The following is a 23,928-nucleotide window of genomic DNA, read 5'->3' on the forward strand; positions in this document are numbered from 1 at the left end:
GGATATCAAGTACATGTGTTTTAATTCATCTTAGGCAATTCTGCCACATGGAGTAACAAAAAGAAAGATTATGTGCTTGCCCTTGAGTGCAAGGCCAAACAAATAAAGAGATAGAATGGCATGTCAACTGAGAGGAGACCTAATTTATGTGAAAACTGCTTAGCACATTAATTTGTATACCTATTTATATGGGACTGTTCCTGTCTTCTTCGAGTGCACTAGATAGGTTTAAAAAAAAAAAAAAAAGCTTGCTATTATATAAAATATGTATTTGAGAGCACTGTTCACTATAATGTGTAGTATCAAAAAGTTAAACAAATGCCAAGATTTCTTAATGTTTAAGACAAGCCAATGACCTATTGAACTAAATTTCACTTATCCTAAGGCTATGCAATGTGTAGGCAGTGATTGAAAGTTCCTTCATTACCCTTACAGCTCTTACATGGCCAAATTACCCTCTGTTCTCAACAGAGCCAATTTGCTCTGATGATTCATATCCTGTTTTGAATCGACAATCACCAGTGCTTCTTCCCAACTGTATGTGGTTATTTCTTTGGCAGAGTACTATTCTCTAGGGATATAATTTTTTTTTTTTTTGACCACAGTGTGAAACAAAGACTGATGATCAAGATTTGTTCACAGCTCTGGAAAAAGGCTATTACAATGCATTTAGCAGATCTGTCAGAAAAAAAGTGCATTAAATAACAACAACGGACCTCAGAAATTAACTGTATCTCTTTATTGTTAACCAATGAATGTTATCCAAAATAGTAGATGTAATTGTAGCTTAATTGTACAACACAAAAAATGATGCTAAAGGAAAAAGCATGTGGAAAATTACTTCACCAAGTAATCATTAAATGTATTCTTAGTATTTCTGCACCAGTAATTGTTCCCAACTGCTGGTGACAGCAGTTATTACCACTTTGTTCATTGTGAAAATCCATATTACAAATGGTTGTTCCTGGTTGTTTAGAAAAAAAAAAAATCACACAGCTTTATAAATGGATCTAATCCATTTAGCCCTACTCTATATACTGTAGATTTATGAACAGCAAACTTTACTGGTACTTTTCCCCAACACTGAAACTGATGTATCAATGTTAGTGCACACTTTCCAGGGAAAAATGTAAGGACTCATTGGAAGCACAGTATTTCACCTGCTATGGCAAGCTGTTCAAATACTTCAGAAATTTGCTCATGCTTCGGTGTATGAAGCCTGTGAAACAGTGTTCTCACAATGCACTGCAAGTAGAAACACCAACTTCCACCAAGCAGCATTTTGAAGTGTGTGCACACCATTTGCACATCAGTCTTCAAGGTTAACCAGATATGTATAGCCCCACAAACCAAAAATATATTAATGTATCTTTATTTTATTTTCATGATGTGACCCCACATAGCCAACCTCTAACTCTGCAAAAAAAAACCCCACCCTTAGTTGGACTGTTCATAAGAAATTTAAACCTGTTGTGCATGAAAAAATGCTTAATAAAATGGCAAATTTTAATAGATAAGTGTAAATTTATGAGTGCATAATATCAAACAGAAGAGAGCTGAACCATCCTCAGAGAAAGCAGGGCTCTTCCCTTATAGATATTTACCAGGGTACTATAAAAGAAGGAATAATTGCAGTCCACATTAACTGCAAAGTTATTTCCCAAAACTCAATTTCTAAGCTGAGTCCTCAAAAAAAAAAAAAAAAAAAATTGCAAGTCTCCTTTTCAAGACGGGAAGTACTTAACAACAGTGATCTGACATCAGATACAACAATTACAATACTAGCTTCACTGTGAACTGAAGCTACAAATGCTTTTTCCTCCAATTATGTGAACTTTCATTTGGAAACCCCAAAACAAGCTAACACACACACATTCCACACCCCTCGCAGAAGATAGTATACCAGTGACAGGTTACAGCTTTAACAAACACAAGATGCTTTTACAATTTAAACTCAACAAAAAGGCAGTTAAACAGTATTTAGCACTATAAACCCATCTTGAAGTAAAACAAAACCTTAGGAGTAAGGACTCCTAGCTTCCTGTGGTATCACTGTACAGTGATAATCAATTTAAATAGTTTTTTCATGGTGTTTGAAGGACCAGTCATCATGTATTTAGAAGTGAGGTAGGATACTGTCCCCTCCCTGGGACTGATGTTTTCATATGCTCCCTTGCCAGAAAGGTCCAGGTTTCCCTACTGCAAATAAAATAATTACAAGCAAACAGCATACAGAGCTTTGTGGGTTTTTTTCTTTGCTGCATTAGAACATTTTGTGCATCTAAAATAATCATCTATGAAAAGCAATATTTATTCAAGCCTATCAGCAGACATGCTGCCCACAGGTAGCGTTCCATTTAAACAACATCTCCTGGAACTACCACCTGCAATCCAGACCTTTGTGAACAGGTAGGCAAAGAAAACCATCAATGATGACAGGACATGAAACACCAAAGAATTTCACTTATGAGGAAAAAACAAAAACAAAAAACACTAAAAGTCAGTAATATCAAACTCCTAATGGTGTGGTTACATTGAAAAATGTAAATCCAAACTTCATCATACCACAATAGTACCTATTCATTTTAGGTTCAGCTCCATTACTCTTTCTATTTCTTAAAGTTTAAATAATACGTACACTTGTCAGTCATTATATACTTCACATCAGTTTTCAAAGAAAAAAAATGAAACAATGAAAATGAAAACATAATAGGGAAAAAAATTGACATCATTCTCCACACCCTCCCTCCAAAAAAGCCAGGGATGACAGACTGCCTTATTGTTGAATGGCTTCCCCAAATTTTTCTTTAAACCATCGCAGTCAAACTGGTATTAAGTGCTTTGGCAAAGTGGGGTGCAATCCATCAAATCTGCAAAGGCCTGCTTTTTTCTCTGTTGGTGGTTCAGCTTTACGAGGAACATATATGCAAAATAACAGCTCTCACATTGCTTCAAACTCATCAATACGTTGTTTTGTATTGCCTTGTCGGATTTGTCGAAGAGTCTTGTACTTATCACGGCCTGCTTTAACATTCTCAGCATGAAGAACATCATTTTGTGTTTTCTTGGTTTCATCTCTGGCTTGAGCCAACTCAGAACTTAAAGCCTGTTGAATAAAATATTTGTATTTAAGTGTTTTGACTACTCTTTTTGTGATTTTGGAATTTCTGATAATATATGTTCTGCAATATGGATAGGGATTTCTTGAATGCCACCCTATGAAATGCTTTTTGTGCTGTTCAGCAACTCAAAAGACCTGGCTGTACTGAAGTTGTGAAGTTGTGAGGCCTATCACAAGGATCGCAGAGGGGAGGGAGGAGACTGTAGAATTCTTTCCTTCTAGCAGTGCAGGTATCAAGCTACCAAGAAAGGCCCCATACCCTAATATCCAAGACCAGAAGGATAAAGCAGGAGAATGACCGTATTTCAATTTCTACTTGACTAAAAAGACATCACACTTATCTCTCTGCTTCTGTTCAGTGACTGGCAAAGCAGAAGAAATGAATATGTTACACACACACACTTACTACCAAGATATTGCTGCCAGAAAAGTACATGACATTCCATTTCTTTCATTTCTTTCCCAAATACACATTGTGTAACACAGTAAAAGGCTACCACTAACATTAGATTATCACGCTTTGAGTGGCAAGGCTCTTGGTAGACATAATCTGTTTCATGGAAGTAAGATTCATCCTAAATGGGTATCTTTCTATTTTTGCATTTACAAAGTTTGCAAATAACTACAAATAAACCCAAATACTATTAAACAATCATCTGTTTATGCCATACAATACATTTCAGTATTCAAAAAGGAAAGCATTGTGTTTTAACATTCAGTATCCTGGACATTACATAATTACTAGAAATGTTTACTGGCCAATGTGACAACATACTAACATTTTTTTAATCTATAAAGTATAACCTAACATCCAGTGTTTTTATTTTGCTTCTAGAACACCATGAATAATATCAGTTGGTAAATTAGTAACACATCTAGTAAGTGATAAGAAAGTTGTTTCCTTGGCATACTATAATTTCACTGAGATTTTTGACAAATAAAGAATGAAAATCTAAAGCCTTAATTATGTTGATAAAACTGTAAGTCTTCATTACCTGGAGCTGTTTCTTAACACGTTCATTTTTCTGTGTTTCTGTTACCCGTTCTTCCTCACTCCTGTGATTCATGACACCATCAGAAGACAGTTCTGCACTGGCTTCAGCATTGTTCTCATCATGTTCGTCATGTTCATTCTCTGTTGGAGGAATAACTGGTGGGGGAGGAGGTGGAGGAGGAGCAGACATTACAGATTTCAATTCTTCTTTGGTCTTTTCCAAGTCCTCCTGGGCTGCAAAAGCCTAAATATAATAAACAATACTCAGATACTCAGCATTTTAAAATTGATGTACAAATAATGAGAGAATTTGAAACAAATATTTGAGATGTTTTAGACACAAGGAAACTATCCTCTCTATAAATGAACCAGGATTAGCTTAGAGGCTGAGAACTGTTGAACAGAAATACAGGGTAAAAGGCCTATGAATGTAAGAACAGCTGTACCAGCTGTCCATCCAGTCCCCCTATTTTCAGCAGTAGCCAAGAATAACAACAGAACAGAGCAATCAATGATTGTTCTCCAACTTTTCTATCCTCCAGAGATTTGAGGCTCAGGGACTACCTGAACCAAAGGTGAGGTCTTTGAATTTAATATCCAACCAGGACTTTTTATATGCATTTGTTCAATCATTTTTTGAACCTATGGAAAGAATTAGTATTAACATCCCATAGCTAACTATATTTTCTGTGAATAAATGTCATTTTGCTTTAAGTGACCACATTTAGTTTCATTTGATGTGCCTTAGTTCCTGTTTATCTCTTCACCACCACTCATGATTTCATGCATCTTTATTATATGGCTCCTGAGGTGTTTATTTTCCAGCATGAAGCTCCCATCTATTTCATCACTGTACATACAGAAGCCATTTTAGATCTTTGACCATACCTTTGTGATGAGAATTTTTTCCTTTATGTCAATCTACAATTTAGAAACAAATTAAGTAGAAATATAGCTTGGCATTAGAAGACTAGGGGACTAAAACATCTAAGAAAGGCTTCTCTGAAGCCTAAGGGAGTAAGATTCAAACTCATGGAATTCCAGTGGGATTTCTGCACTCATCTCCCTTAGCTTCTTTGAAGTTTGGACTTCGCACAACATGAGGTCATTACTTTGTGCTGCCATTCTGAGGCTTCCTCTTCTTTCTTTTTCTTGGCCTCCTCTAGAAGTGCAATCTTGGCAGTGAATTCAGCAAGTTCTGCTGCCTGAAACAGAAAATGAAGTAGAAATTTTAATTTGATACCATTTTGGCTCTGCAATGGAAGAGAGGAGAGCCTTTTGCTGTGATCTGACTTGGAAAGACTCAGTTATCATCCATCATTTCTGCTTATTAAAAATAGAAATTTAAAATAGGATAGAGGGACAGAATCAGTACTCTGCCTGATAGGAATAAGTCAAGAGAAAAATCTGTCTTCTGCACTTCCAAAGCTTGCGGCAGGGGGGGAGCTGCAGATACAAATCAACATTTGGGTCTGTTTCAATTTAATACAGCTTTAATAACTCCACCAATATGTTGATGATTCTGGACCATAATCTCAGTACCATAAGACTAAATCTCACCTTCAGCATTGTCTGTCATGCTGAGGTTGCAGAAGACCAAAAGCTGTTCTGTAGTCAAGAAATTCTTTCCTAGACAGTTATGGTGCCCTTCTCAGTACGTTTAAGTCTTGAATTAGAATTGGTTTAGCACAGAATGCAAGAAAGCACTGTATATGTAGGAGATGGAAAAATCACAGTAATAGTCACCAACTCCCTCCCACCCCAAAACACACCTTCAAGCTTCAGAATGGAATTGCTGCAACAGAGAACAGGCTTCCCAGTGGACTGCAGAAGGAAGCATTTCTCATTCTCAACTGGATAAACTTGACACTATTAGAAAAAGAACTTAACAGGTGTGGTCAGCCTGAAATGTCTCCTCCATCATGTTTCCTACACATCTCAAAAGGTGTTTTTTGTTTGTTTTTTGCATGTAGTGGCAAATGTAATGTTTTCTAATAAAGCGCCACAACAATCTGTAACATATGATAGTTCACATACTTGTACCTGTGTTTTAACACACTTGTTCATCTGACAAAATAGATGTAACCAAACCCCAAAGCTATAATTTTCAGCCATATTTTTCAATTTGTTTCAAAACAAGGTTAAGGCTTCTTACTAGTTGCTCCTGGTTCTTCATTTGATCAGCTGCCTGCTTGGCTAGAGCAGCTTTAGCTTCTTCAGCTGCTCGACGTTCCTTTTCCAGGCGCTCTGCTTCCTCCTTTGCACGCTTCCGTTCTTGATCCAGTTCTAGAGCTCTTCTAGTCTGTTCTTCTAGCTCTGCCCAAAGGAAAATTTGCAGATAAGATATCACTACCTACCTCCTACTCACACATAACACAGAAATTACAGCTATAACATGCTCGAAATAATGTGACCTGGAAAACTGACCAAGATTCACTAGGCTGGCTCAAGTTAGCCTGACTTAAGCCAAGAAGAGCTGTCGAGCATGTGGTCTGAAGCTACACCCCTCCTCTGTGGTTTTTGGTTTTTTTTCCCCCCTCCTCCTCCTCTCTAAGACATATTTTGGATATTCTTCACCTCACCTGGCAGTTGACTGATGGCCTAGCATTACAGAAAACGATCACCTCACCAAAAAAAGTACACAAATATACATATATAAACATGCATACACACCCTCTCTTAACGTATATAAAATCTCTTTAGAAGTCAGTCATACTCTCTTATGGTAAAGAAGCCAAAAACTCTTATACTGTATTGAAGTGCCTGACAAAGATTCCTTAATCACAACTGACTTCAGTTTTGCCTCTAGCAAAATGACCTAAGACCCACTGAAAGGTTCAGAAACTTTCTCCAGAGAACAGAGCCAACTTCTAAAGGGTACAAACAGGACAACTTGAAATCAAGGGAGGGATAAGAGTTGTCTAGCTGCCTGGTTAGCAAAATATTGCAATCCACAGGACAAGTCAGATACGAGTGAAATAGGAAGAAACAATCCACCAGTAAGGTAAGATTTGAATAGGCAAAATATTTCTCTGATGTGCAAAAAGAAAGCAACTATGACAAAGTCTTTCTGTAGCTCCTTCCTGGTTCTAAGGAGAAATGTTCTTGTACATTTTTTGCCTAGGCATTAACAAAAATATTTTTTCATTTTTCATTTTACAGGAAGGAAAACAAAGTGAATCGTTTTAAAATGTCCATAAAACTTGTTGGACACCTTATTCAAATGGGTAAGACAGACTGTTAAACTATTAGCAATGTCTCTTGTAATTGCACAGACAAGGGAATTGGTAAATACAAGAATTTATTTCTGTTCACAAAATAAGTGGCTGCCAGTTAGCAAAACATACAAAGACACACCTGTGGAAGCAAAGAGTAAAAGCGTAAGTGAGAAGCAGAGTGCCCTTTGGATCAGATTTGCCATTATTCTCTGACTTAACATGTAAGTGAACAGCACAGGACTTGTATAAAATACAATGAATAAATTTATTTTTAAGTGTTAGACTCCAAGTAAAGATTCTCTTGTTTAGTAGGATTATTTTTGGTAATCCAAATTTGGAGGACAAAAGCAGGGACAGATCATTACAGGCATGTGGATTTACTTGTAGAAACGCAGTACTTATAAAATTAAGTAAAATGAATAAATATTTAAAAACACTATTCAAACACGAAAAAAACTTCATAGGAAGATGGAGAACACTTATGTCAGCTACAAAGCACAGACACCATATATATAAACGCTGTTTTATATGTGAACAATAGAAGGCTACAACATGGGAACATGTTGTTTCATATATTGTGTCAGAAATTAGACTATATTGTTTATAAGAGCCACTGGAAGATGAAAAATCTGTTGGGAGTTGAGCATTTGTTTTCTTTCCATTTTGCTAATTTTTGATGGTTTTATATTTTTCTTTCCTTTAGAACAGATTTCTTAGAGTATATGTAGTATGTCAACTTATAAGAAACAGTTATAAACAAGACTTCTATCACAAAGTAATTCATGCTTTAGAAAAAGATACTTCATTATGAAATACAGATGCACTCAGAATAAGTTACCAGCTGTGTCACCACACAAAACTTAAGAACACTAAAATATAATTCCTGTCAATTTCTCCAACATTTAATTTCTATGACATAGTTAACATTCATCCTGTTCCCTAATCTTTAGAAATGCATCAACAGGAACACTATCACCAAATTAGAGTAGCTTTGGAGACACTGCTTATTTTTAAATTCCCTGACATCTCTGTATATTCAGGTGCTTATACTTCCACAAAAAGGTTTGAACTGACTTTCTTCCTAGTGAGTGTTCTGCCTTAGATTGCTTTTTTGTTCATTTATTTAAAATAGCTTACTTGTTTGGGCCAGAATTTAAAACAGGAAACTTGTTCACCCGATTTTTTAAAAAACCCAAAACACAACAACCCACAGAAGAAAAATGCTTTAATCTTTTCTCAGAGAAGCTTTAGCATACCCACGATTTTAAGCAAGGGCTGGAATTTGCAGAGAAGTTTGTGTCAAGAAAGTGTCTTTTCCACTGTCTGACAAAATATTGCCCAAGTTCAGTCAAATTACAACCATATACACATCTTTCAAAGGCTTGTGCGAGATCTGCTAGTGATTCACTGTTGCTTCCAGAAAACGCACCTGTGTTTTGCCTGTCCTAGCCCAGAGCTGGGGAAGCAGAGCCTTCCCTAACAGCCGATCTGACCTGTGCAGCTGCCTTAGGCAAGGAGATGCAGGAATGTGATAGTCAGGGGAACTGCTCACAGTGCTCTTGACAGCTACTTCTATGGCATCAAGTGAAACAGCACCAGGAGAAGCTCCTGAGCACTGGAGCTCCCTGTCCACACCATTAAACCTCTAGAATCACGCCAGCACTGCTTTGGCCCAGGCCAAATAACTCTCCCTTACCGAATTCCAAGGTTTGGGAGTCAGCTGTCTGGCTGCGTTCAACCTGTTATGGGTGGTAAGATTTTAAAAGTATGAAGGTAGAGCTAGAAATCTGTCCCAGGTTTATGCAATTTATTTAGCACAAATATAGTCAAGGATTCTCTATATCACGCCTGAAGCCAAGAATTATGAACAAAACAGAGGAACTGAACTTTCAAGAATGTGAACCAATACTCAAGCGAAGAAAAAAAACACAACAATAAAAAACACATGGACAGGAGGGACTGGGTACAGCAGTGGAGGCTCAACAGGGTGGTCCAACACAAAAATAGAACTGTGTTTTGGGAATAGACAGGAGCCCGTGGCCAAATTTGACAAGCAAGCAAAATGAAGGGAAAGAGTCTGGGACAAGGAACTTGCAACAGAAAAGCTAAATTCAATAAAATCCTAGAGGAAATACTTTGAATCTTTTTCTCCAACTCCAGGTTTTCAGCACTTCAAGCATTTCATAATATTGAGTTAAATAGCATACTCATTAATTTCCATTTTATTAAAGAAAATTAAAGCTCTTGCCATATTAGAATTTGTTAAAATATATATACCATCTATTATCTCTCAATTAAACACTACTTTAATTAAGTCATAAATATGTCATTTTTTTTGTTATTTTTAAATAAAAAAAATCCCTCTTCCTCCTCCCCCAAAAACATGAGAAAATTGTGGATCTGAACCAGCCAAGTGAACAAACCATTGTCACCACATATAACACCACCAGAAATAGCAAGAACTCACCTTTCTGAGCTTTCATTGTTTGTTCTTCAATTTGTCTTAAGCGTTCCATTAATTCTTCCTTTTCACGCTCTATTCTTTCCTTTTCCTTTTCTGCTATCTCCCTTTTTTTCTTCTCATTTTCTAATTGTGCCCTAAAAATAAAAGTTTTTAGGCCTCAAATGGATTAAATTTTGCTCTCTCAGGATTCTGACAGTCCATTTCTCAGTTTAACTTGGTTAGTAAAGAAGCTAAATGTTTCAATTCAGTTTACAATGCAAATTAAAGAACCAAATTTCTGGATTTCAAAATATTGTACAAAAAAATTTATGACTGGGATTGTAACAGACAAGCAGCCTTGGTTATAGTTTAACCAAGTCAAATCCACAATTATAGTTGCATTTCAGAAAAGGTTTACATTTTATCTAGGCTAGAAAAAGCACCTGTATTTTTTAATATACAAAAGATAAATTATGTTATTCTTCACTGAATTTGTTTTAAAGGTTCTCGGGTAGATTGTACAAGTTCTTAGGAATCAGGTAACAGAGAATTAAGACTATTTAACAAAAGCACCTTAATGAGAAACAACTGTACAGGTATCATTAGTATTGCTGAAAGCTCAAAACAGATACGGCTTTCTATTAAGACAGTTTAGTCACGCCAGTCTACAAACCTGCTTACAGATTACAGAAAGAAAAGGAGACTTCTCTTTTCTAGAATGCTAGAATGTTTAACATACTATGATTTTGTTTTCTCAAAGGGTAGAAGAATTTTTTTTTCTGTTTCATGAAAGTTTGTTATTTACCTTTCCAATTGTTTCTGATGTTTCTCCTCTCTAGCCTGGGCCTTCATCTGTTGCACTTCAATTGTATCAGGTTTTCTCCTCCTCATGTACAATTCATGATTTCCCATACACAGTGCCAAAATTCGCTTATTAATTCTCAGACGGGGTGCATAAAAAACAAAATCCTAGCAAAAATAATTGCAGCATATCCATTAATCTAAAAAATGCAGTTGTGATAACACTCAAAGCATTACTGCATGCTTGCATTTGTTAAATTTATTCTTACAAATATTTTAACCTTCTTTCTCTGACCAATCCAATACCACAAATCCATAAATGCAGTTATTGGAAAGAACTTGCAGAACAAATTCAAAATCACATCTGGATTCCTCTGTGTAGAGGTTAGCTATTCTGCACAAGTTTACTTAAACTTCCAAAAAAGCGAGACTATATTCCACTCTATTTCAATACATAAGCTAATTCAGTGTTCTGCCCCAGAAAGTCTCATGAAAAATGCTGTAGTACAAACAAAAGAGAACAAAAGTGGAAAAAGATCTAACATATTATACCACAGCTTTTCAACTCATCACAAAATATTAGTTGACTGTTTAAAATAATAAAAAAGGAAAAAAAAACCTTAACAGAATATCAACCAGAATGAGAAGTTGAACATACCATACTTGAAAATAAATATTTCTTTTTGAATACTGGCTATTCTACCAATATGAAAAATTAGTGGCACAAAATATTTACTTGTGCCATAGTGCAAGAGCAGGTCCCTTCATGTTTAAAACTTTTCATACAGAGGCATACTATCCTACAGACTACTTACAGGGGCCTTTTTGTCAATTGGCTTTATGACAAATTTTTTGTCATTAAAAGAGATGTTTCTTATTTCACTCCAAGGAAAACCAATCTTGGGTGTCAACCTTCAAAGAGAAAAAGTTCTCATTAGAAGAAGCACAAATATGTGTATTTTAAGTCCAATAATCATAAGTCTACCAATTTTGCACCATTTTCACTATCGCACTTTAAAGTTACATTTACTAAACATGACAACAGTTCAAGTATATTTTAGTAGGCAACTTTTATGCATTAATACAGGCTCAGCAAATGAATAAATTACATATGACAATGGCACTACAATAGAAGGCATTAAGAGATTTCAATCTGTGACTTACCTACTCATTAAGTATATACTAAACATCACGATCATGTACTGATTCTTTATAAGCAACTGATAATTGTAACTTTAGTGAAAAGGATGGCTATTTCAATGAGTATATAATTTGAAAAAAGTCTGTCATTTGAAAAACTGAAATTAAATTAACCTTTAGTAATGCTGTATTATGGTTTAACTTAACAGTAAAATACATATTCCTGCATTCCTAAAGTTTAAGTTAAATTTCATTCCCATTGCATTTTAAGCTGAATAAATTAAGATCAGAAACAATTAAAGTTACGCACCAACTGCATAATTGTAAGTATTTTTTTTTCCATAGGCCTAGCAAGTTTTTCTATTTACATTATCTTAAGTATGAGCATTAGAAAAATATTTTAAGTATTTGATTGCTAACTATCAGGAATGAAGGAATACCAAAAAGACGTAGTTCTTTAGGTCTGATTCTCTGAATATTTCCTCCATCTTTTAAGAGTTATATTGCCATCTAATGGCAATTAAAGCTTACAGAATTTTGTTAGGGAGTATAAACATAAGTAGAGAGCATGAAATTTCAGTTCAGTTAATAACAGCTATCTGGTGTTTGACTTGTGTTTAACTTCATCACTGTGAAAGTACTGTTAACATCAAATACTAATAACAGAGGTGTCTGGAAAGAAACAAAACAGCAAGTCTGTTCTTCTGTTTTTATGATTCTTCAAACTTTGCACATTTCAGCTCTATCACTTCTCAAGTAGGACAGATTCTTTGATCTCTTTACCAGGACACAAGAACCATCAATTTTCTTTGATGTCTAAAAGGTTTAGTTTTTGGTTACCAAAGTTTTTCATGCTCTAACAGCTATAATTCTAATTGCTGCTCTTAAAATATGTTTCTCATTAAATATGTTGCCCAGCTTCTCAATGTCCTTTTCATCCTGACTAAAGAGGAGGTCTTAAGGGAGTGAAAAGTACAAAAAGAAATCACACAAGAAATGGTTTAACTATCAAACATCCATATTTAGCAATGCAAATTTAAATTCATATAGAACTGCTCTTCCATTCCCCTACTTTGCATCCCTATTTAACCTTTAAAATTCAAATATTCTAGTATTTAACTTCTATCACTTTTTCCTGTCTTTTATGTAGATTAGAAGGTCTTTGAGAACTTGTTTTGCTAGATGTTATAGAAACATGCAATAAGGTGGGTTTTGTACAAATCTTGGATAGGGTCTCCTAGGACAGAATTCCAACAGAAATATTAGCCACTTACTTATCATCATGCTCATAAATATTCAGACCCAAAGCATCAACTCCTAGCCACAATTCAGTTCCTTTTTTATTCTTTATTTCAAAATAGTTGACTCCATACATCTCCAAATCTTGTGCAATCTTAAGGTATTCCATCATAGAATCTTCCCTGATGAAAGAAAATAACATAATTAAGTCAAATCAAAAGTAAATTGTATGAGTAAGGGAATCACAGAATAACTAATTGACACATCATCTAGTTAGGAATGTAACCTCTTCGTTGAAATTCATTTGTACATTGATTCAGATACTTATATAGCTCATTATGTTAATAACCAAATTCAGTTCAAACATTACATTTTGTCTTTTCACCCTGGGACCTAAGGAAATATTAAATATATTTTAGAGGTAGGTAGGCAAATACAAAAAAAGGCAGATGACAAGCTTGCCTAAAAATGACACAGGTAACCAATAACTGAACTGGAAACTCATCAACCCTCACCTCTTGTTTCACAGAAGATTGGTAACTCTCTACCCTGGCCTGAATAAAAAAAGAAAGCATTTTCCAAACAAAAATAACCCCTCCTCACGAAATTCCTACTAAACCCAAAAGTTCCAAACCCCCAAAAATGTAAAGATCATGAAATGTTTTCTACACAATTACCTTAACATCCCCCTGTGTTCTTCATGCCAGTTCTGTATTCTTTCTTCCCACTGTTCTTTTGTCAGTTTGTGCTGTTCTAACACACTGTTAACAGAAGAAGCTACTATTAAATGAAAGTGACAAAAAATTTAATCTGAAGTTATAAAAATAAGTTTGGTATGCAGCATAACTTGCTTTAGTGGGAGAGGTTTAAACACGACTTCTTATAAACTGCTCACCTTTTTAACCCAGACACAGTAAAAACTGAATTTCAACAAATACATTTTGGAACATTGTGAAACCTTCTTTTTTCATGGTATTTTATACACTTAGTATAGTAAAAGCCATGCCATGCCATATCTCAACTCTCAGTAAAGTCAAAAAATGTAATGTTTGAAAATGCCTAAAAATGGAGACCTATAAAGTCCTCACACAAAAATCTTGTAAATTAATCTCTGTCTCTACAGATACATTCAAGTTTTCATTTTGCTGTAATTTGGAAGAATATGTAACACATTAAGACAAGTTAGCAGACTATGCTTCCCCCCCCCCCCCCCCATTTTTTTTTTAATAAACCAGTAATTAAGCAGCTTAAGAAAACTGGTTTGGGCTTACTTATACTGGCCTGCAATGATGGACATATGTTTTGACCTATTTAGAACTGTCAATGTATTACAGCAGTTAGAGGAGTCAGATGCATAAGATAACTTTATTATGCTTTTTTCCATGTATTTTCCATTTCAAGCATTCCTAGAGAAAGCATTTTAGAGAGCAATTAAACAAAGATAAGACCGTGAGAGGAAATTATACTGAAGAAATCATCTCAGATGCCTTTCCTTTCTTTCCCTTTACTCAGGAAAAGAAGGATTTTCCATTCAGCCTAGTATTTTTCTGCTATATATTTTATTTGCAACACTTTTCATAATGAATTTCAGGAAGTTATTATCATTTACCCAAAGTGTAGGAAAATATCAAGAACTGAAGAAAAAGAATGGGTATTAAGGAAACTTACTGGCTTAGAAGATTTTGATTTTAATTCAACAGAGGGAAAACTGCAGAAATATCAGATCATTTTATGTATTTTGTAATGCAAAACATGCATTCCTTTGAGAAAACGACCATTAAATGCACATTAGCACTTAATACTTCAATTATAAGAAGTGCACTGCAATCAAGTTTATATATAGCAGATGATGCAAAAGCACGCGTAGTCTCACTCACCGTTGAGGGAGAAGTCTGTCATTGGCTAGGTAACCTAGTTTATGTATCTCTTTATTGTAATCTCCATACTTGGACTGAACAGCATAAGAAGCCAGAAGAACTGCAGTTTCTGGTGGACAATATATTTCATCATTTAGTATAGCTTCCTTCACTTGCAGGAAGAAAAGTCTCTGAGTTATTTCCTGAATTAATTCCTCTGATACATCCTCTGGAAAAAACTTGGCCCTGAACTTAAACTGCAAAGGATTTTCTTTCCTTACATCTTGCTGTGTTACCTGAGGGAGAGCAATATAGAAATAAAAATTAAAAGGAGCACTAAATAGTATATTAAATACAGTTAGTTTAATAGTAATAATCTCTTCAGCCACTGCACTGAAATCCAATGCTCCCTGACAAGTCCCCTTTGAAACTGACTCATGATTCACATGGCACTGAATCAAGTACACCAATTTAGATAAATCAGATGATTTTGCTGTACTACTTAAAGACCCATTTAAGTTTCTTGTAGTCTTGCGTGAATTTGTATTTATCACAGTAAAATCTGAAAAAAAAGTTGTGAAACAAAAAACAAAGCTATACTCGAGGATGAATTACAGGAAGTAAAAAAATAAGGTATTTAAAAAGGTTTCTTTAGCAAGAACTATTTCTTTAACACAGCTGGAAAGCTGGATTCTTTTTAAAGTCTTTGAACTATTGCACTAAATACACGTGATTTTTTCCTGTGTAAAAAGTTAACTTAGTTCTAGTAAACACAATATTTTTCTATAATGGATAAGCATTATCATCATAATTTCCTGTGTAAATTTTCTGAGATTAACGCGGCCATTTTGCAAGTTTTAAACAGCTGTCTACTCAGACTTTCAAAAGTTTATTTTATTTCATTTGGGCTCAACTTTCAGCCCTGATTGTCTGGGAGCAAAAACATCCAAAAATTAAACTCATTTTAACATCAAATAATAGTGATTGGCAGAAGGTACATTCAGAATAAAAAACAACCACTCTCATAGACTCCAATGCTACAAGCACTTTTGTATAGATTTTTGATTTTACGTGCATGAACAGTCTATCTAAAACTTCAAGTGCTGCATGAAGTCATGCATCTGTTTGCTTGACTGGTAAGAAGTATCAAAAATCACAAATATAATGCAACCATTTAATCATATACCCAGGGCACCATGATTACTATAGTCAACATTTCCAGTGTGAATTTTAATAAATATTTGCTCATTTTCATTATTGTCCACCTGCTTCCGATTTACATATTCCATATTTCACTTTAACCTCACCAGTGAACCAGTGAAATGGTTCAGATGGTGGGGGGGGGGTGTTTGTTTTTGTTTTTTTTTGGGGGGGGGGGATAATGATGATTTGTATTCTTGCCATAATAAAGCTGTATTTTCTGCATCTATTCTATGATTTTATCAATCCTAACTGTATTTGATACAAATGTTTAAATAGTAACTTACAAGTTAAACCCAGTTTATGTTGTTTTGTATTTAAGAACCATTGTTATCTTATAACCTTTTTCTAAATAAACAAACATTTTTTGGATATCAAGAACTGCCTTAATCAAAGTTAAGGAAATTAGCATACGCTTGCTGGTCCTCAACTCTATAAGCAACTTAATTTGCTAAAGGCTTTATAAAGCAACTTTTATATATTTCTGCCAAATGATGTACCCAATCCTGTATTCAGAAGTCCTACAAACTACCTATTAGATACCTAAATAAAAGGTTAGGACCCTATTAACAGATAACTTGTTCAAAAATCTATGGCTACATACAGGCAAATTTCTGAATCTCTACTAATACTACTTTTTTTTTTTTTTTGAAACTCTTATTCTATCATATTTTACTACATGAAAACAGGATCATATGAATTGAAGTTTTATTAATGCACACATTACCAGAGTATTGGAAATACAGAACCTATGTCTCTTTCGCAGTCAAATTAAATGTTGATGCAACTTTGCAACGCGATTATGCTCCTTTACAGTTAACCAAGCTGAAGACTGTATTTTGTCATTTGAAACAGACAATAAGAAGCAACTTTTCAACTGAATTTGAAATCAGACACATCTCACCTATAACATTAAAGTAGCAAGCCTTATGTATTTTTAAAACATACACTTTTCTAAATGTAAGGGAATCATTACCTTTTTATTTAGCTTTAGCCAAGTTGAGTAGCCTTTGCTGTCCACATACTGCAGCCCAAAAAACCAGACTTCACGAAGACCAACAGTTTTCACCACCTAAAAATAAACAATCCACAGTTACCTGTAATCACTAAACAGAATCTTTTATGATAGTTAACTTACAGAAACCATCTCAAACTGAAATAAGAATAATGTTTTAGAACAAAAAAATATAAAATAGTAACATCAGGTCCAGGGGAGAATTCACCTAAAAGTTCTAAATAAATTCAAACACAGTATTGCCAAACTTTCAATTGGATGTGCAACTTACTGCATAAATCAAACTCAGCACCTGAGGAATACGAGGTAAGAAGCATGATGTTGATCTTTAAAATTAGGTCCGGGAACTGTCTGAAGACCTACAGACAAGTAAGTCCACTTTAACAAAAGACAACCAGTAAAGCTATAATGAAGGATAATATTTGTGGACTCATGGATAAATATGATGCAATGAGGAAGAATCACCTCCTTCAAATATTTTAGACTTCTTCTAAGAGTTAGTGATAAAAAGGATAAGGATGATCCAGCTGATAAATTGTACAAGGATTTCCTACGGAATTACTGGTCAGGTCCATCACCAAAGGCTTTTAACAAAACAAAATTGTCCTTGAATAGAGATAGAGTCTTTTTTTATGGATAAACCAGTTAAAAAGCAAGAAAATAGGAGAACACGTTTCTCACAACAGAGTGGTTACCTGCAGTGTAACCACTAGGGAAGTCCCACAGGACTTCATAAATGCTCTGGAAAAAAAGGATGAAACTGATGTGACAAAATCTACTGTAGAAAACCTTTCAGAAAGATCTCTGAATGAACAATAAAAAGGAAGATTAACTTCAATAAAAGATGAAATTTGCTAAAAACAAAATACTGTACTTAACAGAAAAAAATCTTAATTATGTAAACAGAAAGACCTTGTAGTAGAGGAAAAAAGTAACAATGCTGTTGTATTACTGTACAAATCTATGGTATTCCCAGATCTCTAACACTACACACAGACTGGCCATATCACCTTAAAAGGATGCTGTAGCACTGGAAGTGGTTGAGAAATGTTAAAAAGAATGATCAGCAGTATAAAACATCTTCTGCATAGATAAGACCAGAATTAAGGCTACTGACAGAAATGAAGAGGGAAAAACATGATATAGAGCTACAAAACCTGCATGTCATATTCAAGGAAAATAGAGAATGATTAATCATTATTTCTCAAAATGTAAGTATTAAGAGAATCAATTGAAATCATTAGACAGCAAGTTCAAAACAAGCAGTTTTACGACACAGAATATAATGAAACTGTGGAACTATCTTATAAGACCTTTGCATAGTAAAAGTACATGTGGATTCAATAAGCAATTAATCAGAAAGGTCCAATGAGGATTATTAAACAATTGTAAATTTTGGCTCTGAAAGATCCAGTACGGCAGTACTTACGTATGGGCTCAGGTTGAACCATGCTGGCAAGCTGGTTATTCAGATGCATGTGAGGTAAATAGAATTTTACACATAGATCCTCCTCCACTTTAAAGTAGTACTATCGGGTTGCAAAATTAAGATTTTGAAAATTAGAAAATGTCACAATTAAGAAAGCTCTGCAAACTTATTTCTGATCCCTTGCGTATGTGTATTATGTCTTAACAATCACACAGGCACACCTTTTTCTCCTCCTCTCCCCTTTCACTCACAGCTTTAGTAGCCGATTCTGAGAATGCTCTCTACTTTGTGGTTGTACAAGTCGAGCCCTGGTACTTAACCAGCACTCCGAGCTGCAGCTGAAGTCAGTTAGAACTGCAGATGCTCAGCTGCTCTGTCCATAAGGCATAACTTGAAATAAAGGAGAGAACCCTCACATTTTTCCAGAATGGGAACTACACCAAACCAGGAGTTCTGACGCTCACTGCTAAGACCTTGTCAAAAACAAACAACCCCCGCCCCCTCCAAATTGTGGTAAAATACCATCACGGGATTCTTTCCCCCTCCTAGGAAAGAGTTATAGATGAGAAACCGGTCGACTAAAAGAGCAAAGATCCCCACTCACACATTCTGATCAACAACAGGATGGACCAAGGGGACTAATGACAGATATGTTAAAAGACACCCTCTAAAATAAAAGGAGTCATTTAAAAAAAAAAAAATGGTTTTGTGCAATAAACAAGAACTTTATCAAGTTTCACAATGGAAGAGAAAACAAAGCCACAGACATCAGAAGTATGTCTTGTCTGCTAGGAGATGAAAAGGATGAAAACACACTCTGACCAGGAAACAAATCAACTTCAGAAAATATCAGTTAAAAGCTGAAAACACCCATTGACTGCAAAAAGGAAGAACTGTTCGCAAAACAGTAGAGAAACACTAGATAACAGCTAAAATAATGGAGAGGTTATTTTCTGTAAGCAATAACTAACAACGTACTGTCATGTCCACCATCTCTGCACTAACCTTGAAGACCAACGCACTCAGTAACAGTGCTATTCAACTTTCTTACCATAGAGAAATGGTATAACTTTTGTCTGAAAATTTCATGCTGGTTTTGCAATACAGTTCAGCTCTTAATGTTAGTCTATGGAACTCGCGCACAGATTTAAGGTCAGGCTGAAAATGTTTCTCCCCTCACACACGACTATGCTGGCTGATTTTGTCTGACCTAATAACTTTTCAGTTTAAATCTTTCAGAAGTTGATTACAAGAGCTGCTGAGATGTCAAAAGCCACATAGTGAATTGAGGAACATAGGCGAAGAGAGCATGAAACATGCCAGGACACAGAAAGAATTCAAAACTGTATCTTTATTCCCTGTTTGTGAAAGCCCCGGTTTGGATGAAACTGATTACTTGGGCACAAGACATCACACAGCAGAATGTCACCCCACCCAAGACTGCATGGATAAAGATAGCAAAGGTTGGCAAGAGAGAAGTAACAGCTCGAGGCTTTGATGCCACAGAATACATGCTTTTTACCTGATGGTGCCATTGGTTAGACAAAAAGCAGGACCATTGCCCTGTTCCCCCAAATTGTCCACATTACTACACTTCAAAGCTATCTGCTCCCCTTTCTTCAAGAAGTCTTTGTAGTAGTCACGAAGGATCAACACATCACTATGCATCCACCTGTAAGTGACAGCCTCTACTCCTATGTAGAGGCTGAAGACATACTGCTACTGATGTGGGTGGGTAGGGGTACAAATCAGACAGTCATTTCCAAAAAAAATTTGGAAATGAGGTTTCTTTCCTCTAAAAGAAAAAGCTCAGTGTTACAAAAAACAAGGGAAGAGATTATCTCTTTCAGCTTACATACTAAAGGCATTTAAATGACCCATTAAAGTCTCTTTAAGTATGTCATCTTCTTTAAATATTCAGCATTACATACTTTGAGGATCTACAGCAGGGTGGACAAATGACAGTTCTACACAAAAGAATTGTTGATGATATAGTTAAACTGTTTTTGAAGAGTAGTTTGGAATACTTCCACATTTTTAACTAAATACATGCATCTCAGACCTATATAATATTAAGTATTTATTAGTTATTTGAGGAAAAGAGAAATGGCACATTGACAAGCCTTTGCCCTTTACCTTTTCTAGAACACTGCACAACCTGGATCAAATAAAATTATTTCAAGATTCTGATTTCTAATATCACATGGAATTAATTGGAAAACAACCTTTTACAAGAAATTACTCATTCAGCCCATTTAAGTGAAGTAAGATGAAGACACCGCCAAGTGAGAACATGTAGCTCTGATAGGTCTGCAACCCATAAGCACATTAAAATACATAATTTTCACTTTTTCCCTCTGGAATTTAACTAAAAAAAAAAAAGATCCTAGCACAACATTACTTTTCAAATATTTAGGAATAGAAGTAATATCTGTGGTTTCTATTCTTGGACAAAGAAGATAGCAGCTCTCTTCACTGAATTTTCTGCCTTACATTCGTTATTTGACAATACTGAAGGCTACAGGAATTTCTCATACATGCACTTCTTACAGTTATGTTGCAGTTAAGTACACTGTGATTAGACATAAAAAAACAAAACAAAACATTACTTTCAAAGCAGTTCCACACACGATTCAACTGGAACCTCACTGTTCATCTTTCTACACAGAGTTGTTATTGAGTTTAACACATTCCATTAGAATTAATGATGAAGTTCAAACAAAATGACTGCATACTCAGATAATGTAATGGAAACAATGGAAATCTAGACATGAGAAGCCTTCTACTTTATCAGACTATGCCTTAATGCCCATAATAGGTTTGTATGTGTATACATATAAATATACACATATATAAAAACTATATTGCACACACACAAGTTACCTGATCAAAGAGCTGCTTGCCTGTTGTATTGGGCTGGATGGCAAATTCCAACTCTGCATCCATTGTGGTAACTCTCACATTGATCTACAAAAAATAAAAAAATATTTAGATCATACTGTTACAGTGTAATCCCTTCATATATTGTGATTATCTTGTAAGAAACAATATATGATAGGTAACTTCAACTGTGATGGTCTTGAACATGTAGAGAAGACAACAGATATAAAAAGAAATGTGAATCTGTAAAAAAAAAAAAATCATTTCTTCTATTTAGTAGTATAGAAGTATATTCAGAATAACATTTAACATTAGTTTTGAAAGTCAAGCCATGAAACAAAGCTTAGAATTGATTTAATGGGCTGGCTAACATGACTACTGAAGACTCAAAGAACATCACAGTGTTCAGCTACTGGGCACTATAGTTGGATGTGCTTCCCAAACCTGTGTAAAAGGAAAGTTGAAGTCACATGCATTATCATTTCAAGGTATTTATACTTGGCAATAAAAAAGCCAAACAGCCTGTTGCCCTGGCATTTCCAAGATTTGGAGGTCCAGCTTTCTTGAAGGAAATGGGACAGAGCCTATAGACCTTGGGACAGACTAACAGCAGATTTTCACCATTGGAGAGACTACAGAAGTTAGCTCCACTTATACTGATCCCATTCAATTCCTTTACTACAAGGCCGGAAAAGTCACTGTCATTCAATGGACTTACCCACTCTTGTGAAATAAAGAATCATTTTCCAGATGATTCCCGATAGTCACGGTTTCTGTTTGTTCCAAAACAAGCAGTCAGATGCTCCAAGTGGTATCTGGAGGCCTACCTTACTGTTCCAAAATTGCTACAATTGGTACACACAGAAGTGAGAATTGTGATGAAAGAGAACCAAGTACTAAATACATAATACTGCCTTCTCACTTCTAGAATGGTCCTCCATTCCTATTGCCGGGCTATCATATTTTATTTATCTTTAGTGAAGAAGAATATAAAGTATTAAACATCAAATTTACTTTGCTGTAAATGCAAAATCAGAAACATGAAACTTAAGCAAATTTAAGGCACATGCAAATATACTGTAAGTTCTCTGTGTACCATAAAATATGGAACGGGAATAAATTAGGACTTGGATTAAAAGTACTTCTACCACTTCACCTGCTTCTCTATAAACCATTTCCATTAACTATTCCCTAATTTTTCTACTTAGTGAAATACTTTGAGAAGCAAGCCTGGAAAAGTCTCAGTAAGACAGAATACAGATCAAAGGTGTGAAAGACAAAACCGGATGAAAGTTTGTGCCTGTATAACAGTTAAAGCTTGTTCACTCCTTTATTTAGTGTCAAAGTAAACAACTTTGGGCATGAGCTGGATATATGAGACAAGAGTAGCAGGAGCTGGAGGACCTCTGGGTTATAGACCTGCAAACAAGGATGACAGTGGGGGTTTAGCAAACTGTTTTTGTGTGCAAATGTGTGCGCAAATACTGATAAAGAACAAGAGTTTAAGCCTTTGGAGGAAAAGATAGTGAACTTCTATTGGAAAGAAAAATTTAAAGGGTATGTGTCAGGAGGATGGAAAGGAGCTGTTTTCTTTAGATTCACCCCCTTCCCTTTCAAGGGATAAAATTGCTTATTCTCTAATGCAACAGCTCATTTAAAATTTTAAGTCTAATTCATTGAGCTGGACTGGTTTAGAGGGCAGTTGTCCTTTAATTACAAATTTTTAAGCAGTTTTTCAATATTTAACTTTAATAAAATCTGCCTTACAACAGCTACAGATAAGTTAAAAAGGAGTAAGGCTAAAATGTAACTTTACTAAATGCCAAAGCACTCTTATGTAACAACAGCATTGCCAAAGCACAGCAAGTGCCACAGAGGCACTATAAAGCACAACAAGTTAAACTAGTAGCAACAGACTTTTTAAGGTTGCAGCAAAGATTTTACATAGAAAACCTAATTTCAAATGTCATCTTCTAGAAATGAACTAAGAACTAAAATACTCAAATGAATAATAAAATAATAGATGTAATACGGAGGCAAAACTAAACACAGCCTCTAGATTCTGTCAGCTTCTGGATGTTCCTGGTTCAAATACAGGCAGAGTGCTCTAACAGCTACAACTGGGACAGATACAAACACATACTAAGAGTACCTGGTCACTTGCATGCATTACAGTAACTGCTAAAGACTTCAGCTATTTTGTCTTTGAACTTCTGAAAATGTAAATGCTAATTAGTAGTTGGGTGATTATTAATCAGTTCTACTAAGAAAGTCTCAAATAAAGGGATAACATCAAAATGTTACCCTTTATGATAAGACTTTTTTAAGAAAAGACTCAAAAAGGTAAAACTGCTCTTGATTAAAATATATCATTTACCTCCTGAAGATATTTGGACAGATTTAGATTGTGACATACCAATACTGAGCTTTTAAAGCTTTATAACATATTGTTATAAAGCTTCAGTTATTTCTGGGCATGAAAAATGAGAAAGTTACTTTTGACAGAACCTGGGATTGAACCCAGAAGGTTTACTTATCTAACCCAAATCTTGCTCTCACAGTTCTCAAACCTATGTTCTCAGTTACATTGTC

The 23,928-nt window shown here is 35.2% G+C and overlaps 1 protein-coding gene across 1 annotated transcript in view; it reads right to left on the bottom strand.

The window, feature by feature from the left end:
* Window positions 1–724: 724 nt before the first annotated feature.
* Window positions 725–23,928, bottom strand: part of RDX (radixin) — a 38,505-nt gene continuing 15,301 nt past the window's right edge. Inside the window, exons 3-14 of the mRNA XM_067289997.1 lie at window positions 21,340–21,423; window positions 16,989–17,084; window positions 14,834–15,108; window positions 13,634–13,717; window positions 12,992–13,138; window positions 11,393–11,489; window positions 10,582–10,745; window positions 9,801–9,931; window positions 6,271–6,431; window positions 5,228–5,320; window positions 4,117–4,359; window positions 725–3,106 (exon numbers count right to left, since the gene is read on the bottom strand). Of these exons, the coding sequence (XP_067146098.1) occupies window positions 2,942–3,106; window positions 4,117–4,359; window positions 5,228–5,320; window positions 6,271–6,431; window positions 9,801–9,931; window positions 10,582–10,745; window positions 11,393–11,489; window positions 12,992–13,138; window positions 13,634–13,717; window positions 14,834–15,108; window positions 16,989–17,084; window positions 21,340–21,423 (1,740 nt within the window). The 3' untranslated portion in view covers window positions 725–2,941. The remainder of the gene's footprint in view (window positions 3,107–4,116; window positions 4,360–5,227; window positions 5,321–6,270; window positions 6,432–9,800; window positions 9,932–10,581; window positions 10,746–11,392; window positions 11,490–12,991; window positions 13,139–13,633; window positions 13,718–14,833; window positions 15,109–16,988; window positions 17,085–21,339; window positions 21,424–23,928) is intronic.

This window comes from Apteryx mantelli, chromosome 1 (genome assembly GCF_036417845.1).
Source record: "Apteryx mantelli isolate bAptMan1 chromosome 1, bAptMan1.hap1, whole genome shotgun sequence".
In the NCBI taxonomy this organism is placed as follows: Eukaryota; Metazoa; Chordata; class Aves; order Apterygiformes; family Apterygidae; genus Apteryx; species Apteryx mantelli.